The 20,493-nt window shown below is 46.1% G+C and overlaps 2 protein-coding genes across 2 annotated transcripts; one reads left to right on the forward strand and one right to left on the reverse strand.

Annotated features, from left to right (window-relative positions):
- Positions 1–21: 21 nt before the first annotated feature.
- Positions 22–9,688, reverse strand: ajuba (ajuba LIM protein). Its single transcript, XM_076028294.1, has 8 exons — positions 6,964–9,688; positions 3,807–3,908; positions 2,977–3,044; positions 2,794–2,856; positions 1,282–1,412; positions 1,119–1,170; positions 957–1,025; positions 22–620 (listed from the first exon to the last, which is right to left on the reverse strand). The coding sequence occupies exons 1-8, from the start codon at positions 8,552–8,554 to the stop codon at positions 513–515; spliced, it is 2,184 nt and encodes a 727-aa protein (XP_075884409.1). The 5' UTR covers positions 8,555–9,688; the 3' UTR covers positions 22–512.
- Positions 9,689–12,693: 3,005 nt separating this feature from the next.
- On the forward strand, positions 12,694–14,002 carry mrpl52 (mitochondrial ribosomal protein L52). The gene is made up of 5 exons (XM_076027884.1): positions 12,694–12,784; positions 13,012–13,081; positions 13,407–13,474; positions 13,549–13,613; positions 13,720–14,002. The coding sequence occupies exons 1-5, from the start codon at positions 12,751–12,753 to the stop codon at positions 13,870–13,872; spliced, it is 390 nt and encodes a 129-aa protein (XP_075883999.1). The 5' UTR covers positions 12,694–12,750; the 3' UTR covers positions 13,873–14,002.
- The last annotated feature ends 6,491 nt before the right edge of the window (positions 14,003–20,493 follow it).

Raw genomic sequence — 20,493 nt, forward strand, 5'->3', positions numbered from 1 at the left:
ACGCACAAGCAGAGCGATGGCCTGAGCGCAGATGAAAATATTTATTACAGCATACAGTAATTGATGTTTCTGTTTTTCGGGGGTCTTATTTAAAAAAGAAAGAAAATACAGATTCACACAATAAAATTTTACAGTAAAGAGTCAAATTTAAGTGCAAAATGTTTGCCAGCAATATGTACAAAACAGTCGAGCAAAATAATTCCCTTGTTCTTCTCCAAGCAAACAGTAGCCAGAGTGGGGGAGGGAGGAGGGGTTCAAAAGGCAGTAGTTCTCTTCTTCCCTGTTCCCTTCCAATGATACAGTCATGTTACAGAGATGTACAGCAGGCAGGTCGCGTGACAAAAAAAAAAATAGGGACTCGATCGAGGTCAGAAAACTAAGTCAACAATGTCTCTATCAGCAGTTTCGTCTTGAAGATAAAAGGACCGTGGGAAGGCGGGAGAGGGGTGGAGGGAGGTGTAGGAGGTTCTGGGGGGGAGGGAGGGGTGCTGTCGGCAAATCTGATTTGCCGGTCAGTGTGTGGCATGCACTCGGCCCATGTGACAGGAGTGGCAGAGGAGGTGTGAGTCCAGCGGGTAGCACTGAGCGCCGGGCTTGTCGGAGAGCTGCTTGCCGCACTCCTGCAGGAGACACAGAGAGAGAGAGAGATAAAGGACCCTGGAATGCTTCTAGAGCAGGGGTGGACAAATTTTTTGACTGGTGGCCACAATGGGTTCTAAGATTTGACTGGGGGGGGCTGGAGCAGCAGCAGATGGAAGCCCGTGGAAAGAGGTTACTGATGAAATTGAAATTGGAAAGCCATACAATTTTTTGTTTACAATTTAGTGTTGAAGCAAAAAGTTGTTTGGGTTTGTTTTACATGTTGGCCCCACTGTGTGTTTGAGTTTGACAGCCTGTTCTGGAGGGAGGAAGCTGCAGCAGAATAACAGGTGGTTGGTATCAGTGGTTGTGCCTACCTCACACTGGTAACACTCAAAGTGGTAGTCCTTGTTCATGGACACGACGCGCAGGATCTCCTCACTGCCCTGAAACGCACACACAGGCTAAAGCTGGTTAAAATATACTGTGTCGGGGGATGGGAGGAAAAAAATAATAATGGCATTGAGTCACATCCGTACCTCTGTAGGTAATATCGGTTGTAAACACGCGGCACACTTTGGGGCGAAAGTCCTGCATGGGGGGGAGAGAGCGAGAGACAGAGGGACAGTTCGAGAACGGAGGTCAACATCAAAGTTTGCAGCAGCAGCAGCAGCAGGATGACCAGCAGTGGGCGGCGCTCACTTGTTGTAGTCGCTGACGCAGTAGATGTTGCTGTGGTGGTCGACGGTGAAGGGAACGCCGTCCAGAGCCTTGGAGCAAATCACGCAGCGGAAGCAGCCGGGGTGGTAGGAGTTGCCCAGGGCCTGCAGGATCTGAGGAGGCAACACAGGGACACAATCCAACCAATGATAGTGTTTAGAAAGGTTTTAAATAGTATTCGATGCATCTGACCAGGCTGTTCAGTACCTCTTTATCGAGACAAAGTTTATCTCCTGTGCTGTTGAAACCAGAGGTGGCAAAAATATAGTATAAGTAGAGATACTTGTGTAAATAAATAAATATATAAATACATTCTGGTTAAAGTAGTGATTCAACTACTTTACTCAAGTTAAAGTAAGAAAGTACAGGTTCTTTTTTTTTGCCATTAATGAAACAATACATTTGTTGATAACTCTCAATACTATGTTTCTTTTTCTTCTTCACCTGCTGCACATTATGACCAGTGAGCCGCCATTGGATGTTGACACTTTTAATAACACTAGCCAATGTTATTTTCTACATTTTTATTTTTCTATGTACTGAAAGTGTCCTGAACAGTGACCCCAAAGCCGAGGTACCTAAAAATAATCTCCCTCTACAATATGATCCACTTGACTTGAGAGTTCAAATAGCTCCACTTCAAGCAACAAGTAGTCTAAATAATAAGTGAGCTACTTTGAATAGAACTTGTATCTTTTAAACAAAAGTAACAGACATGTTGTTCCAGTGTAAGAAGTATCAAACGTCTTTTTTTAATGGAACCTTTATTTTATCAGGAAACACCTATTGAGATTAAAAACCTCTTTTCCAAGGGAGTTCTGGCCGAGAGGCAGCAAAACAAACACTTCAGCAGTTCACAGTTACAGTAATATTATGAACAACAGTCACAATGTGAGGAGGTTGTCTCAAGTTCTCTTAGTTTGGATGTAAAGGCATTTAAAGAAGTGGGTTTAGTCAATTTCACAGAGGGACGACCCGCCCATCAGTCATCTGACTGAGAGCTCCTGTTTATATTTTGCAAAGCATGTTGGGCAAATATGGTCAAATCTCCTCCGGCTAATCACGGCGGAGCCTCGTTTCTTTATTTATCACAAAGCCCAGGGCAAACATTCCTGTGAAAATCTTCCCTGGGAACTGGAAGACCAGCCAGCAGAAGGGACGTCACTGAAATCTTCACCCACAGTGGCTTTTTGAAAGGCATTCTGGGAAAAAAAAAAAAAAAAAAAAGAGAGGCAGAACCAAACTCCACAGACCCTGGGGGGGGTTAAAAGCTTGAGAGTGTGCTGCCTTTGCGCGCCGACTTGAGTGAAAGGGTTCTAATAGGTTGTTTTTTTTTTGGGACGTGATTCTCTTTATGCGGTATGTTCCCACACGCATACGCCCCCCCCCCCCCCCCCCCCGCCCCTCCCATTCCACCCACCACCCTCACCCCCAAAACCCCCAGCACACACACACACAGACACTCGCAGACAAAGACACGCAAGTGCGACTCACCTGTTCGAGAATGAGGTGGTTACACACGCTACACTTCTCCGCTGCAGCCTGGAATCCTGAAAACTGTAATCAGGACGGGGAGATTATCATCCGAGGGACAATCAATCCTGCCGTTCCAGACGCACAAACCAGAGTTTGTGTGCGATGCGAGTCGGCCAGACGACAAAGGACGCGACTCCTTACCATGTAATCCTCTTTACAGTACACAGAGCCGTTGACGTTGTAGAAGTCCTTGTTCCTCAGGGTGCGAGCTGCATGACAGAAGCAAAGAAAATGGCTTCAACGCTCACATTTCACAATAAAAGTCTTTCCATCGGTAGTCAAAGTTTGTTTAAATTGAGAGAAAATAAAGATATGTTAAGAGGGTTGAGTGCCTTTGAATGATGTAAGGTAACCCGTGTTAAATACAGACGTTTCTTTTTTGTTTCAAATGTTTTTATTGAGTCAAAGGATCTTCCGTACATCACCTTATTGTATCGCTATTCATTTTCTATTACACACAAGTGTTGCAAGATTGTATAAACATATTATCAAACGTTATTTATGTCATTAATATGTTATTATTTGGTTATCAAACCAAATTGACGTACAAAGAAAATCTTAGCTTGTGTTTCTGTATTTATAATATTATCAGAAATAAACATATCAAAAGGGGAAAACAATATATAATAAATAATAATGAATTGTAAATAAATAAAAGAAAACAAAAATCTTTTTTCCTACCCATATTTTCCTGTTCCCTACCTCCCTCTGATGATACGTTTCTTTTTTTGGGAATTAAACTTTGAAATGGGATTGGTGATGAGTTGAAAATGTGTCGATTTGTGTTGAGTTAAAAAAAAATATGTAAGGGTGAAATATTTCATGAGTGTAGGGATAAATTATTAAACTGTGAATCAATGATGAAGAATAATGTAAAGCGTGTTTTGTTTTGTTGTGTTTCTTGGTCTTGCATCACTAATACTGTGGGTGAAAACAAGCGTGTGTGTGTGTGTGTCTGTGTGTTGACTCACCGCAGGACACACAGGTGAAGCAGCGTGTGTGATAGAGGCTGTCCAGCGCCTGGCAGGCGTTGTCCGCTCCGTACACGCCTTTCCCGCACTTCACGCAGGTTCCTGCCAGCACAGTGGAAAATGAAAAAAGAAAATAAAAAGAAAAGATGAGTTGGGTTGGGGGGAGGAGGTGGGGGTGAGACAAACGTGTATTTAAGTGGGGAGAAATCTCTGGGGAGGCTGTGTTTACGGCGCGTTCCGAGAGGATGTGTGTGAAATCCGACTCTGCGCCGTGTCAACACCGGCTAATCCTCGGGTTTCTCGCGCCGGCCGAGGGGGATTTTTTTTTGCGCAGTTAAAAAGCCGCTTGCTCATGCCAGCCCGTGTGCTCATCCACGGCACCGTCTGTTATTAAAGGGAAACTCCGCCGGATCTGACCCCCCCGCCGCCACCACCATCACCACCAAGCATCCAACCAACCATTCTTTCTTTCTTGGCAGGCGACCCAGAAAAAGGGGAGATAAATTTAAAGGTCTTAAGATCTCCGCAAGAAAGAGTTTAACTTTGAACCCCTCAATTTGAGCAAACTGGAGATTAAAGCTGCTGCTGCTTGGAATTCCAACAACCTAGAGGAGTGAATCTAAAATTCAGGATAAACTGTAGCTAATACAGTGCCACTCGCTGATGATAGCATGACAAAGACAACAGTGTGTTTACGTCGCGTTGGTGACTGTGAAGTAGCAGAGCACACAGAGTGAGGTGGAGGGTTAGGCGGAAGCAGGGGGTGAGGTACAGGGTGAGGTAGAGAGTGAGACAGAGGGTGAGGGTGAAGTAGAGAGTGAGGTGGAGGGTGAAGTGGAAGCAGGGGTGAGGTAGACGGTGAGGTAGAGAGTGAGGTGGAGGGTGAGGCAGAGGTGGAAGCAGGGGGTGAGGTAGAGGGTGAGGGTGAGGTATAGCGGGTGAGGCAGAGGTAGAGAGTGAGGTGGAAGCAGGGGGTGAGGCAGAGGTAGAGAGTGAGGTAGAGAGTGAGGTGGAAGCAGAGGGTGAGGCAGAGGGTGAGGGTTCTCAGTGACGACCCCCTGAAGAGCGACGGGAAGAAGAAGACGAGGCAGTCGCTAAATCTGACAAAGTGCTGCGAAGGTTGGAGCCGCAGTTTTCTCCTCTTCCTGTAATCTTCATTCTTTCCTTCCTGCCTCCTTCATGTGGCTTTGGGAGGCCACAAACATGAGCAGTGCCACCAGGCTGGGAGCGTCTCCGCAGTTGGCACAAAGTCCCCAGCCAAAGTCAATACACTGGCTTTTAAAAAAAACCCATGCTCCAACTTCCACGCTGTCATTTTAACCTTCTGGGGGCAGCAGCGCTGAGAAGAGAACGCTTCCACAACTGGCAAAGCACTCTGGGAGAAATTATTTCAATGTCTCCTGGTGGTGATGCTCCTGGTTCGGCCCCACTGGCTCAGAGGAGGACAGTGTTGTTTGTCCCCTCCGGGCTCGCATACCTGAGCAGAAAAACAGGCTGCAGCACACCGCCCCTGCACACGCCGAGCAGTCTCTCACACACACACACACACACACACACACACACACACACACACACACACACACACACACACACACACACACACACACACACACACACACACACACACACACACACACACAGAGAAGCGCCGCACACGCACATGACTCACACACGATGTGCGTTACTGTGGCCTGAAGTCATCTAGAGAGGGGGAAGCACACCCTGCTGCGCAAACACACACATACACACACACACACAAACACGCACACACACACACCCTTAAATCTATCCATCTATCCGTTGTTACACACACACACAGATTCGCGCACACATACACACACACATCCTTCCGTTGTGTCACACACACACACACACACACACACACACACACACACACACACACACACACACACACACACACACACACACACACACACACACACACACACACACACAGTCCCGGGTGACTCACGGTGGCATTTGGAGCTGTGTAAATAAGGAGCTGTGTTATTAGCGACGACGCTACATTAGCCCAAGCTCCTCATTGGTCAGCTGACCTGATGTGATGTTTTGGCTACAGGTGTGATCCAGTGATTGTGTGTGTGTGTGTTTTTCTTCATTCACACTGACTTGTCTGGATCAGCTTCCCCCAGCGTGTCTGCGCAGGCCTGTGTCCATACCGTCTTTCAACTATTAATCTGCGCATCCATCCATCCATACAGGCCTTTCATTTGGGGGGGGGGGGGGGGGGGGGGGGGGAGTGGGTGTGTGTGTGTGTGTGTGCGTGTAGGGAGGGGGGGGGGGGGGGGGGGGCACCTGTGATCTGACACCAGGCTGGCGAGGAAGACCATAATAACACACTGCGGACGGATGTTGCATGACCTCCGTACTGTGTTTGCAAACGCGGCGTGAGGAGGACATCGTTCTTTAGACTCTTTAGATCAGGTGTGGGCCAAACTAGAGCCCGGGGCCCATTAAGCTTTTTAATCCGGCCCCGCCGATACTGAAAGAAATCATTTTGATAGTCAGTGAGTCATAAAAGAGCTGTTCATCAAACCATTTTTTCAGTGTCAAAATCAGCAAAATACCGTGGAGTTTCAAAGACACTGTTTTTGTTGCAACTTTGCTTTGGTTCATTTTCAATTGACATTAAACCAACATGTTTTCTACATATCCCATGATATGTTCTCTCGTCCTATGAGGTGGGTCACAGGCGACACGGTGGCGCAGTGCTAAGCACTGCTGCCCCACAGCGAGAAGGTCGTGGGTTCGATTCCCAGGGTCTCCTGGGGCCTTTCTGTGTGGAGTTTGCATGTTCTCCCAGTTGTCGGGTTCTCTCCGGGTTCTCCAGCTTCCTCTCACAAAATTGGATTGGAAATTATAAACTATCCATAGGTGTGTATGTGAGTGCGAGTGGTTCTTTGTCTCTATGTGGCCCTAATAAAGGGCCTGACAGCTAGGAGAGACCCCAGCAGACCCCCCAAGACCCTGAGCCATCAAAACACTCCATCCAGGTGGATGGAGATGGATCACAAAACACTCCATCCGGCCCCTCTGTCACATTTCAGAACCCACTGTGACCCCACCACTCAAAGTTTGCCCACCCCTGTTTTAGATTTAACTGGAGTCGACTATACAAAAACAGAACCAATCTTACCAAAGTACTCCTGCCGGTTCTCCGGGGCCTCCCTCTCTCCAGCGACCCCCGGTTCCTCGGAGGTCTTGGTGGGCGCCATTGTCGCCCTGCTGGCTTTGGACTCCATCAGCTTCAGGCAGTCCGGGAGCCGCTCGCCTTCCCTGGCCGCGTCCCTCAGCAGCAGGCGAGTGAGCTCCTCCTGGTACCGGGTCCCGGGCAGGTCTGAGTACCGGGCCCTGGCCTCGGCCTGCTGATGCAGCTGCTGCTGCTGCTGCTCGTCCCACCACTCCGGGCCGCCTTGGTAACAGGCGGCCGCTGGGCTGCCCACTGCTGGTGGGTACGAGTGGCGGCTGTCGTGGGCCGGCGGCCGCAGCCCCTGGTCCAGGTACTGAGTCCAGACCTCCACGGGGGTCATCCCGGCCCGGCCCGCCGCCCCGTAGACTCCCGGGGGGCCGCCAGGCTGCAGGCAGGGCGACTGCTGCTGCTGCTGCTGCTGCTGCAGGGGGAGCAGGGGCAGGACCCCCGAGGCCGAGTAGCGAGAGTCGTAGCCCAGACTGATGCCGCTGGTGCGGTTGCTGCTGCAGCGGCTCCCCATGGGGCTCCCCCCGCCGCCTCCCCCTCCTCCGCCTCCCCCTCCCCCGCCACCTCCCCCACTGGCCGTGCTGGAGGCAAAGCTGGACCTGGGGCTGACCAGAACTGACTCCTGCAGGCTGAAGGAGGAGCGCGGGCTCACCGTCGGGCCCGTCGGGTAGAAGAAGCCCCCCGCCAGGCCCCCGCCGCCCCCTCCCCCACTCGTCATGTCGCAGGTGCGGTGCGGCGGGTGCGAGAGGGACGCCGGCCGGTTGCTCTCCCACAGCTCGCCGCCGGTGCTCAGCCGCTTGTAGAAGAGCGACTCCTGCAGCGAGAGACGCTTGTGCCGCTCGGGCTCCGAGAGGTAGCCGGGCTCCATCAGAACTCCGCCACCACCGCCACCCCGGGGGGCCGACCCGTAGCCGGCGGCCGGGTACGGAGGGGGCACGGAGAGTGGGGGTGGCGTCTGGGAGAGGAGCTGCTGGCGGCGGACCAGCTGCTGCATCTCCAGCGAGTAGCGCCGCTGGTTGAGGGACCCCCGGGAGCCCAGCGGGTCCACCTCAGGGCCCAGGCCCGACTCGCGCCGCAGGTGCGAATCCACGCCCTCGCCCAGGTAGCAGGAGGCCCTCTGCTGGGGGGAGCGACGCCTCAGCGGTGCAAGACAGGAGGAGGGGTGTAGGGGGGGTTGCTGCTCGCCGTCACCACCCCCTGCTGGGGAGGGCGCCGTGGGTGCCAGAAGCTGCGAGGGCGCCAGTCCCTGTCCGCAACCTCCTCCTGCTCCTCCTCCACCTCCTCCTCCTCCTCCTCCTCCAGGGGCAGCCGGGCCCTGGCTGAGCCTGGAGGGCGGGACCACCACGGAGGGAACGGCGGCTGGGGGCACCACGCCGCCACCGCCCCCTCCAGACGAGCTGGCGGTGTTGGCGTTGCTGTTGTTGGAGTTGTTGGCCGCTGTGTCATGCTTCTTCTTGGAGCTGCTGAATTTAACGCTGCCTGAGTCTGTCAGCTTCAGCTTCCCAAGCAACTTGCTGATTGGCTTCTCCATTATAAAGCCTCGTTCTTGTTTTGTTTTTTTTCAACCCGTCTGGGAAAAAGTCAAGTCCTGTGCCGCACTGTGATATGTGCTCGAATATACAGCAGAAGAAAAATCAACTACAGAAAATTATTTTTTCAAAAAGTCCTTAAAATTTCTGATGCTTTACAAAAAAAAAAATACTCCCTTATATACATACACATAAAATAAATTAAAAAAAACAACTGATAAATAAGACAGTTAGGACATGCCAAGGTGGCTACATGACAGAGATCGTCTATCTACCATCTATTTGGCCCTCATGTGAAGGAGCTGGTGTGGACGCAGCTCGGCTGAGGAGGAATCCATCGGACTCTTATTACACGCACTGAATTCAAAGTCGGTTCCAGACAGGAAGTAGGAGCCGCACGTACATCCAGGGGACGGACGGTGGAGCGTGTCCTATGGTCTCCACCGAGGAGGGCCTCCTTTGTGGCCCCTCGTGTGGCTCCACATCTGCATCCCTTCACGCTCGCCTTGTGTCCGCCCGGAACTTGTGGACTCGCCTGGGTCCCGGTGCACGGCGGCTACCGTCTGCGATCTCTATCTCGTTATATGTATATAGAAGTAGCACAAAGTGGGGGTGCAAGCTCGGATCTCCCCGCTTCATGTGGCTTCATCCGGCGTAAGACGGGACAAGACTTGCGTCCGTGCAACACACACACACTGAGTCGACTCACCCAACTTCTGCCATTCATCCCCGAAAAGGGCGAGAGAAAATATCAGTTATAAAATGATGATGATGGTGGTGTTGGTGGTGTTGGCGGTGATGATGCGTCCGGCAGGGAAAGAGACGCGGAGCGGCAGCTACCATCCGTCCACCAGCTTGTTGCCCTCTTTTATCATCTGGAGAGAGAGAGCCGTTTCAAAGGAGAAACAAAAATAGCAGCGAAGAAGTTTCAAAAGGGACAAAACGGAAATGGAGTTGAGGCTGCTGCCGCTCCGTTATAGTTCCATCCGAGCGACGGAGCGCTGCGGGGCCCAGAGAGTCGCTGCAGATCAATAAAATCCCTCCCCGTGTGCAGCTCCGTCGACAACTTTGTTTCTTTCTTTCTTCCCCCTAAAATAATGACTTGCCTCCCCCCTTCGTCGCCGCTTTTACGGTAGCGTCGACTTCGCCACTGTGCGTTCATGCTGGCTCCGCTGCTGACCTTTCAGAATAAAGGTTTGGTAGGCCTCCAAACAGAAAACTTGAAAACACACTTTGCCCCTGCTGCCACTGACAGACTTAAACAAATGTTCAACTTTAAATATCTCAATTAAATATCTTTAATTCAATAATCTCAATTTAAATTTGAAGAAAGTTTTGTAACCATTTCTTTCTTAAATTTAAAAATTTATTGTCAGCTAAGACTCGACGATCAACGATTTTTTTTTGGGTCTCAAACGTGTTTTATTTTGAAGAGTCAAAATCACTGGTGAACGTTGCGATGTTCACGGAGATTGAAAAAGCGCTGCGCTTTTATCAGCGAGCGGCGGCTGGTTTCCCCCCAGCAGGCAAGCAGCCAGGCCGGGACACCTTTCCTCCAGCCATGGCCGTTTCGTCATTCATACGAAAGAAAAGTGGATTGAGTGGCCGCAGGAGCTGCCCTTTACAGAAATTAACGGTGTTCCAACCCCAAGTCAGCAGCGGTGTTGACTGGACTGAGAGTTTGGTTAAGGGAGGAGTGTAAATGTCCACTGAATAAGTTTTATCACACGCGTTGAGCAACAGGAACTCGGTTTAACGTGTGTAAAACTAAAATGATTATTTTCAATAATAATAATAACTTTAAAAAAAAACATCAGACAAACACAGCTTCTCGGGATAAAATGACTCCAAATGTACCTACACGAGTTTAATGTTTGGAGTTTTCTTCCTGCAGGTGTGATTAAATGAAACCGATATTCAAGTTTCACGAGGTAATAAATATTTTCGTCTCTTTTTGTTTGCAATGGTGGAGTGGCAAAAAAACAAACAAAAAAAAAACAACAGCAACTATAAAACAAAGCACTTCTTTGTGTCCTAAAAACAACTGTCTTGTATGTGACGTAAACGTGTAAATGTATACAATAATGTGCTTGTGCAAAAAAAAAAAAAAAAAAAAAAGGTCAACATGGACCTTCAAACTTATTCCAGAATAAAAATACACCGCAAATACAATAAAGCTCGTACTATGGTGGGTTTCACAATAGTGCCCAAATACATGAAATAGTTTCCTGTTACACTGTTTCAAGAAAAGAAAGGGAAAAAAAGGAAAAAGGAAAAAAAAAAAAAAAAGTTTGGCGTCGAAAGCGCGTCGTTAAGGCAACCGCACTACTTTGTTGTACCACCAGCCTGTGGAATGTGGTGGAGGGATACGGCGGTGTGAGGCGGCCGGCGAATTTTTTCGGCGTGTCTGAGTTCTCCAAGGAGGCTCCAGGGTAAACATCCCGGCGGTGACCCGACTCGGTCGGCCTCAGACCGGGCTGCTGGGTGGCGGTTCACGAACGCAACCCGACAGGTGTGCTGCCCCTTTGAAGCACACGAGTGTTGAGACACTTTTCGGCTGTATATATCAACCCCCTGGAACCCCACCAACACCACCACCAACCATCTCTGTGTGCACGGAGCCCTGAACGGCCCCTGCGGTCCCACCGGAGTCCCTGCACTCACTCTCTCACTCTCTCACTCAGGAGGGTTTGTGCTCTGCACACTCAAGCGTTGAACTCACACCGGCTGCGAGTGGCAACATGTCTGCAAAGCTAACAGAGAAATTCTTCTGGGCTTAGTACCCTGGGCTGCACACACACACACACACACACACACACACACACACACACACACACACACACACACACACAAAAGAAGTACACTTTGAAGAGCAGCGGCTGTTCCTTCCTTGTTTGCCTCGCTGTTCAATTGAAACGCACCTGGAGATGGAGAAGAAAAGGAAAGAAAATGCATGCATTCCTCTATTTGAATATTCACCCCTCTGGCTTGTTTGCTTACTTTCTACCCGCAGGGACAGTTAGGAAAACAAAGTTTTGTTCAAGAGAGAAAAAAATTATCCAAGGTGATCCAAATGTTTGGATGACCCATTTCATTCACGATTCTGGTCTCAGTCAATGTGTGACAGCAATGAGAAAAAAGGCAGTATGTTTTCAAAATCCTACATCCAATGTTTATTTACATCTTTTTAAATGTGAGGAAGATGGATAGATAGATAGATAGATAGATAGACTTTATTGATCCCATATTAGAAAAAAACAGCAAAAAATAAATTATACAAGTAATTACAAATGGAAATATGGATTTCAGAACTCTTCTGGAGCCTACACAGAGAGTCTGTTTGGGGGAAATAATCATTTTGAATATAACTTTTTTGAGGTTGCCTGCAAAAAGAGTAGTTTTTCCTCATTTGCAGCTGAGCATTGCTTTTCTTCAAAAGTGCACACAGCCCATGGGGCTGGTGTTCACAAACTCCATAATCCTAAATGCAGCTTGTCCCGTCTGGAGGTGAGAAAACCTTGATGATTTCATTGTGGTTGTTTTTGTCAGACTTTGCAAAGCTCACCCAAATCCCTAAGATAGCTAGTGTTTATATTTTCCCAGGTAGGCAGAAATCCTGCTCATTTATTATATCTGGGAATGTTAAAAAAGTGAAATCATATATCTTATCTCTGCTTTTTTATATAATGTACCAATATAGTGGCACCGAGGTGTAAAAAAAAAAGAGAAGAAGACAAGAAATAACAAAACACTTGCGTTAGCTACTATAAACTAGAAATAAGTAGGCCTACAACACTGTGAAAACCTTTAAAACACCGGCCCCTGACAGACTTAAAGAAATGTTCAACCTCAAATAGGTGTCTTCTTAAGTTAAATTTGAAGAAGGTTTTGTAACCATTTCTTTCTTTACTTTTTTAGAATTTATTTCAATAATTAGCAGAGGCAAATTACCATGCGGGCTGAAAAACAGACAGGGTTACGACAAAAAGTACAGATTATTGATGTAAAACACAGTCCAGATGAACAACCCTATCCCTATCATTCTTCAAGTCGAAGATTTCTTACTGCGATTCCGTGTTTCGAGTTTTACACTTTAATTGAAGACTCTCCACGGTTCTGCTCGCAAAGAAACACGGCAAGTCAAGACTGTCTTGTATTTAACGCCCTCTAGCGGGATACAGAAGACACTGCAGGCAACATGGCGGCGTCCGTGAGGACATGGTGCGGTTCAGGTGAGGCAGAGGTTATTCAGGAAATGTCTCCTTTATACGGTTCGAAGACCCAAACAGTCGTCCACCGTCTTGTACAGGTAGCCTGTGTTTTATAGAAAACTGCTCACCAACACGGTTTAAATGGAAAGGTTTTGATGCTAGTGCTAATGCTAACGGCTTTGTCGTGCTCGCCACAAACTCGAAATGTTCCCCAAAAAGTAACGTGTCTTTTCGGGGACTGTTTGCAGTTCTCAGGCTCTCCACCAGACATCTCAGCACAACGTGCGCAGTTCGTGCCGGAGGACAATGGAGAAAAGAGTACGTAAATGTCGTATAATGACCCAGTCCTGCTGTGTGCAAAGTGTCAACTCAACTGACGGTTTAGGGGAAATATCGCAGAGTGTTAGTTTTCAGCGTCACTAGATTGGTACTTAAGAGTGAGTCGCCAATTTTCACCTGACGCCACCTAAATAGTTTGTTTTGCAAGTAATGCCTTTAAACGATGATGAGCCATCGGAGTCAAACGTTTGGCTCCGCTTATACAACACAGCACAAGTCACAAATACTAAAGCACACAACTGTCAAGGTGGCAGTTTTGTCATCATTTTCATGTCAAATTACAATTTCTCACATTTGCTTTCAGACATGGACTGGCTCGTAGTGGCACAGAATATGGTCCTTTGACAGATTTACCCGACTGGTCCTTTGCAGGTATGATTTAAATGTTTGTTTTGTCATGTAATTAAGATTCACAGTTGTTAATGTATGTTTGTGCATCGTTGCAGACGGACGACCAGCACCTGCGCTAAAAGGACAGTTAAGAAGAAAGCAGGAGAGAGAAGCTTTAGCTGTGAGTCTCAGCACATACTGTGTTTGTCCTCTTATTTTAACATGCATATTTGAACTGGCCTGTCTCTCTTCCACACGCCATTTGTCAACCTTGGTTTCCTTGACAGAGACGCATCGTGATGCTCAGCAATGAGGTGGACCAAGGGATGGAGGTGTGGAAGGAAAAGCAAGCAGAGAACAGAAGGATAGAAGAACATAAGAAATCCCTTTTACTCAAACCTAAAGGGAAACTCTTGGTAAAGAAGAAACCCCAAAGTTAGAAGTCTTGTTTCAGTGTTTTATTTACATATTGTTAGATATATTTATAAGGATTTGTCATTTTTCTTTCCTTACTGTTGCTTTTCACCTCTCATAAATCTCTGAAATAAATAATATTCAACATGAAGAACATTCATTTTAAATTTTTGTTGTTGTCGGGAAAGCAATATCTCTCCTTTCCACTAGAGTGCAGCCTTTTCCAACTTGTGTCCGTGTGTAGGTAGAAACGCCATTTTGTCGGATTTTGGTCAAAAGTGAAGGTGGGTGGAGGGGAGGAGCGAGCAGAGGAAGGGAGGAGTTAGCAGATAAAGTCACTGATTCAGAACCTTTGGACACACACGGCCAAGTGTTGTGATCTTACCTTCACTTGGATGCACAAAAGGGAGTGCACTGCTCTTACAAGTTCACATCTTTGAACGTTCAGTGTGAGCAACAAGTACATTCAAACCGCTCCATGACCCATAAAGAAATAATTATTTGAATGGTCTTAAATACTTGATAGTCTAATGTATCTCCTAGAGTAATTCCAATTTCTTTTCTAGAAGACCAAACTCCTGCCACTGGCAAAGTTGATCAGCAGACGACAGCTGGTTTTTATAGCCTCTTCTATCCCACAACAGTGATTCCTTGTGGGATTTTTCTGTTTTTTGAGCTGAGCTTGAGCTCTGGTCTAAAGTGTTTCTGGTGGAAAAACGTTCTGCATCAGCTTTCGACTTTTAACACTTTAGAAGTTGAACGGTTATGAAATGCACACAGATCAGCAGTAAAGGGGGAATTTTAATGCTCATGTTATGATTGAGGGGCAATGTGAGTTATTTTAGCATAGGTTTTTCTGTTTACAATAAAAAGTGCAGCGAACACATTTTGCAGACACTGTGTAGCGGGATCTGCTTGCTGAGTCAGCACAAAAAAGGCACAAAAAAAAAAGAAGAAGGTGACAAACAGGCTATTTACAAAATGAGGTAAGTCTCTCTCACCCTCTTGGCTCCACACTCCCCCAACATCTGCCCCCTCTTTATTTTCTCTTTGTCTTGTTGCAGAGTTCCACTGTAATTACAGCCGCCTACCGCTGAGTTGCAGATTCTTTTCTGTGGCGTTTCCCCCCTAAATACCAGCAGCCCCTCGCCTCCCCTCTCCTCGTCTCCACTTATTGTGTACGTTTGACCCAAGATGCTGACTGTGTGTTGTTTCAGGAGGTGTGGAGAGGTTTCAACCAGGGCCACAGAGGGTGTGGGATGCGAAAAAGGTGATACGTTTCACTCTCCAACTGTACCCAGTGTAAGAAATTACCCCCCTTTCGTGGCTCTCATCCTCACACATCCTGCCATTCTGTGAATCTCCTCAGCTGCCAACTCCTCCTCCTTCTGGGGTTGTTTTGGTTTTTGGGGGTAAATGAGAACCAGATGTTGCTCATTGTGCAGGAGTCGGCTATGGATGCATAAAGGCATAGTGGTGGTGGTGGTGTGTAGGGGGTGTATTAGTGGGTCCAAGGTGAGGTCAGTGTGTAAGGATGGAGGCTGGGGGAGTTAGCAGAAGCCTCTTTGTACTTCTACTCATTGCCAGGAACAGGAAATGGATTTCTGGCAGCAGGATGCGTAGCCTCCCCGCCACCCCCACCGATGCAGAGTCAGAGGGGGCTCAAGAAGGTTCTGAGTCAGCAACCTGCACCCAAATAAGACCACTTCCTGAACTGGGTGTTCCTGTTGTGTGGGGCACCCACCCTGGCTGCCATGTCTGGCAGGACGACTCATAATAGCATGTTGAACTTTGTATGACTATGTGAGAACTGGCCCTGAAGGCTGCACTAAATCATGTTGGACAGTAAATTCTGTGTCCTTTTTCTATCCAACAGTTTGTTAACAAACTGTTTGGAAATTGTCTTTGCTTGAAAACAAGATCAGAAATATTGTAAGTTAAGTCATTTGTAGACTTTATAGTTACAGGAGGAATGGTTGGAAACATTGCTTCCACACTACATTGCTTTAACGTGATTGCAGTTTTGACAAATTAAACTGAAATACTTCAGATGTGGAGAAACAACGTGCTACTGACACATCTAGCTTGCCATTTTGAAGGCATATACAGTACTTCTTACCTCACATGCCTCTAAAGTGCCGACTGAAATAGATTATATTTAGCACTGGAAAAAAATAGGCAGAAAGGGAAACGAGGAGAAAAAAGTAAAAATGTGCTGTTACAGTTGCTTTTTTTCGAGGAGCCATAATGTAGGTCACCCAAACAAAGTCTTGGGCTGAATTGCAAGCAGCTGCCTGGGCCACTTCCTGCTGGAGATGAGAGGGAGTGCTGAGCCTTGATGGTTGTTCCTGCAATGTTCAGACTGAACGAGTTCAACGGTAAAATGGCTGATGGGGGAGAAGGAAAGAGGAGAAGGAAGAGGGACATGGAGCCAACATGGCTGCTGCTGGCGTTGCAGGAGATGATGCAGAGTGACTCAGGGGGAACTAAAATGTGTCTTTGGTATCAACTCAAAACTGTCTCTGAAGTATTTTTCCCAATGCTCACAGACTCAATTCTCTTTCTCAAACTGCTGAAACAGATTTCTCATTGATGAAAGCTGGAATCAGGTTTTAAACTTGAGCAGTGATTAGCACGTCAAGAAGAAGAAGAAAAAAAAAAGAAATTCCACAAGGTGCATCTTCTTTGTTGGAACACAAATTCACGATTGCGCGTCTGGCCCTTTGGCCCCTGTCATGACTTGTTATGTCTCTCTGTTACGACAACTGCTTGACGTTGTTTCATATAAAGAAGTCATGTGCAAAAATCCCCGTGGACCGCATGCAGACATCTCATGAGATCACGAGGAAGTGACAAAACGGGTCAAAGCAAAAATGTTCCAAAACGGAAAACGAAAAAAAAAGAAGTTGCTCTAAATCAGAGCCAACGTCAGAGTCGCTTCACGGACTCTGAACGTCTGTGCCCTCTTTCAGTTCCTTTTTTCTTTATGAGGAGTTACTAATAATTTGTTTGTATTTGTGACATCCAAATAAGGACTCTGAATTGTCTGTGCGACTGTGAGTGTGGATGCCGGTTTGTCTTCGCATTAAAGCAGCTCTAGGTAACTTTCGGTGGAAATGGCGATGTGACGAAGTAAACACGCTGCAGCGATAGTTTATTGATGGGGGGGAAATACAATTAGTCGCCGAGCTGGAGCACTCGTATGTGTTCAGGAAAAACACCAATATGAAATGCAAAACAGACATTGACAATAACGTTGTAGCAAACGTTCAACACTTTTATTACTTCGTCTTTCATCGAGGTTAATTATTGGGTTCCATTCCGTCATTTTATAATATCATATATTTGTAACAGTAGAATGTAAATAAACGTGTGACCTTGCCGTAAAGTTCGTCCGGTGTGTCGGGTCGCGCTTGCAAGTTAAGCAGTGCAGTTACAGCCGGCACAATCCCCCTCTCTCTGCCGAGGTGGCACCATTGATCCTATTAATCGGTAATGTACCGCTTTACTGAGTTTGGAATCATAATTTTATGGTCGAAAAGTTACCTAGAGCTGCTTTAAAGGGATAGTTCAACATTTTGGCAAACAGGGCCGACTGCCATAATCCCTGTAGTCATATGAGTCAGTGCATTCACTTTAATTATCAGAGCCTATTGTTTTGCCATCCAGGGGGCAGAGACGACATCTGCTCAGCAGACACAATGGAGGTGAACGGTACCAGTCTCACTCCCTCAAATTGTCTTCAAATGCACAATCTGCATTCTTACATTATTATTTCATAGCATGAGTTTTGAGGGACTGTTTACCGTTCACCTCCATGGAATGCTTCATACAATAATTACCACAATCACCTGCACGGCTTTCCTGTGAGTCAAAGAATGGATTTTTAACTCTTACTTTTGGTCTACAAAGCATTGAGTGGTATGGGACAAAAATATTTTCACGATTTAATATTAGTTCCCTAGGAAAAGTTCCCACCTTAGGACCTGGCTACTGAGTGTTCCCAGAAACCAAACCAAACCAAGCAAAGTGAAGCAGCATTTAGCTACTATAAACCCTCACCTGTGGAGCATCCAATAACAACTTCCTGAACACACGAGGTCTGAGGCTGAAACTGTTGGCTCATTTAAATTAGCGCTGAAACATTTTTGTTTACTGCAGCCTTTTAATCATCTTTTAAATGCATTTTTTTTTAAATAAATTTGGATTTGAATCCAATTTCAGCAGCTTCTCATCTTTTAAATGCTCTTGTTATCTGAATAATTTCTTTATAATTTTAATGTAGTCGTTATTTCTTTCCTTTTCTCAAGGCACTTCCCCAATGGATTTCACCATACAAATAAATTTGCCTGGCCTTAGGCCATCGTGACTTGTCCTGACTTTGGCGTAGATCATCTTTATCCGTTGTGTCAGTGCCTTACTGTGCGGGACAGAGACCAGCAGGCTGTGATGGGAAGTCCAGGTGACTGGTTTGGCCTGTCGAGGGAGGAAAGTGGCTTCGCAGATGGACGTAGAGGGATGAGCAAAAAGATTGAGTCAGTCAGCGTGCACAGTGTTCAGAGTATTTTAAAACTGTAGTAGCATCATGTGTTGGAAGTCTTTGAATGTTTGAGGTCTGGCGAAGACAGACGTTTTTTGTAGTTTAACCATTAAGGTGGTTATTTAAAGTCAGACAAAGAAAAAAATATTTTGGTCTCCACGGAGGAATATCTCTCGCAGCAAAATACACATCTGTGCCAATAATGTTGTCAGGAGGTTTATTTTTCTTTTTGTTGTTGTTGTTGCTCTCTAAGTTGGCGGTTGTTTACCTTGATCCTGCGGTGCACCATGCTTGTTGTTTAGCACTGCAGTGATATTTTCATGATGTACGAAGAGCCAAAACAGAGCGCAGACTGGAGATACTTGTGGCAAGAGGAGGAGGTGGGGAAAGAAGAGGAGGAGGAGGTTTGACTTGAAAATGAAGCCTCATAAAATGTTAAATTTTGCAGAGGGTGAAGAAAAATGAGCCACTTTGACATAAATGAGAGGGGGGAGGGGAATGCACCCCAAATCTATGAAATAAGCACTGCTCTCCTCACTCTTCTGACTTTTTCATTGCACGTGCAGTTTCTCCATCAGATGTGTGTGTGTGTGTGTATTGCAGGATGTTTGAGGAATTCCAGATGCTCGGCTGTACTTCACTTCCTCTGAAGTATGTGAGGCTTTCATCATCTTTTCCACTTCATTCTGCGGCACGTGACCACCTACTCCAGTCGCAGTAAAACCAGAGTGACTCGGCTCAGTTTGCAGTGGCCCAGAGGGTCACACTAGGTTGGCCTTGTCAGTGTTTATTTGATTTTTTTTTTTGAAAATAATTGAAATAAATGTGTTACACAGGGTACACTTGTAGTTATGGCTTAACAAGTTTACCTGAAGTTATTTAAATAGATAGTCAATCTGGTTAAGTGGTTAGGAGTAGAGTCAATGTATATTCATAAGAAAGAAAAAAAGAACTGTTTTCACTTTATCCAATGAAGTAAAAATAAAAAAGACGGAGAAAAAAATCTCATTCCATTTTATTGATATGATCATCATTATAAATATTATTACCACTATTATTGTTTGTTTCAAACTAAAATAATGCCATTTCTGCTGTGATTTGTGTAAAAAAAACGAAAAACAAAAACATTGAGCACCATTAAAGTTCATAAATATCATTGCACGTTATTCTGTGGCAACCTTTAGGGTAATTTTGTTTGTTTTAGATTTAAAAAAAAAATCCCTGAACTCGTGTTTCTGCCCCTTATTCCTGAACTGATTCATCACATTCTGAATATAAACTGGGATTCATCTCTTCCATTGCCATGTAATGCCTCTGTCCAGCAGGATGCCATATGACAATTACAAAAAACAATAATAACAATAACCATACTTATAACAATAGCAATTTACCATTACACTATAATAGTTTTTGTAAAAAAAACAAAACAACAAAAAAACAAAAAAAAAAACAAATTGCACCATACTTTTGGGGAAAGTACCATTTGATGATTGAAAATATCAAAAACAAATAATTACATGTGTTGGTTTGTTTTTTAAAGAAACAATTTCCCCTGCTGACTGCTTGAACTGAGAGAGGATTACTGTCAAATACATTTTTGGGGGGATGTGCTGTGTTATCTGAATTATTTCACATTCACAAAATAGAAAAATAGGAGTCAGAAGTCATAGTAGGTCTTCCGGAAACAGAACACTTTGCCTGGTGTTTAAAGCCTCCAGCAAAACATATAAGCTTCAGAAACAGCTGATGTTTTGCTGAACCGACCACATGTTTGGAAGGGAGCAACAACACGGCTGCAATCAGATAGTCTCAGTGGGCGGAATCAGCACCTTAACATGAAGTGCTGTCATTAACCCCGGAGAGGTATCAGCGCCCTTTGTGACATCGCAAAGCGCTGATTTCCAGAACTCACACCCTTCCTGAAAAGAAGTAAAGGGTAGAAGACCTAAAATGTGAGGGACTTTGATGAAAGGGACCCGTGGATGGGAATGTGCAAGATATCAGACAATTCTGATGCACACAACCTCATTTAGTGGCACAGATGAAATGAAACAAATAAAAAATGCCTTAATTTCAGGGGGGGGGGGGGGGGATATTTAAAAAAAAA

The sequence above is a fragment of the Nelusetta ayraudi genome, unplaced genomic scaffold, assembly GCF_046127955.1.
Source record: "Nelusetta ayraudi isolate G7.1 ecotype Tasmania unplaced genomic scaffold, CSIRO-AGI_Nayr_v1 ptg000022l, whole genome shotgun sequence".
Taxonomy (NCBI): Eukaryota; Metazoa; Chordata; class Actinopteri; order Tetraodontiformes; family Monacanthidae; genus Nelusetta; species Nelusetta ayraudi.

Coding starts and splice junctions, on each gene's coding strand:
- ajuba (XM_076028294.1), bottom strand. CDS start 8,554: ATGGAGAAGCCAATCAGCAAGTTGCTTGGGAAGCTGAAGCTGACAGAC. Junction 1,413..2,793: donor ACCACCTCATTCTCGAACAG/GTGAGTCGCACT, acceptor TTGCCTCCTCAG/ATCCTGCAGGCCCTGGGCAA. Junction 621..956: donor TTGAGTGTTACCAGTGTGAG/GTAGGCACAACC, acceptor TGTCTCCTGCAG/GAGTGCGGCAAGCAGCTCTC.
- mrpl52 (XM_076027884.1), top strand. CDS start 12,751: ATGGCGGCGTCCGTGAGGACATGGTGCGGTTCAG. Junction 13,475..13,548: donor ACCCGACTGGTCCTTTGCAG/GTATGATTTAAA, acceptor GCATCGTTGCAG/ACGGACGACCAGCACCTGCG. Junction 13,614..13,719: donor AGGAGAGAGAAGCTTTAGCT/GTGAGTCTCAGC, acceptor TTTCCTTGACAG/AGACGCATCGTGATGCTCAG.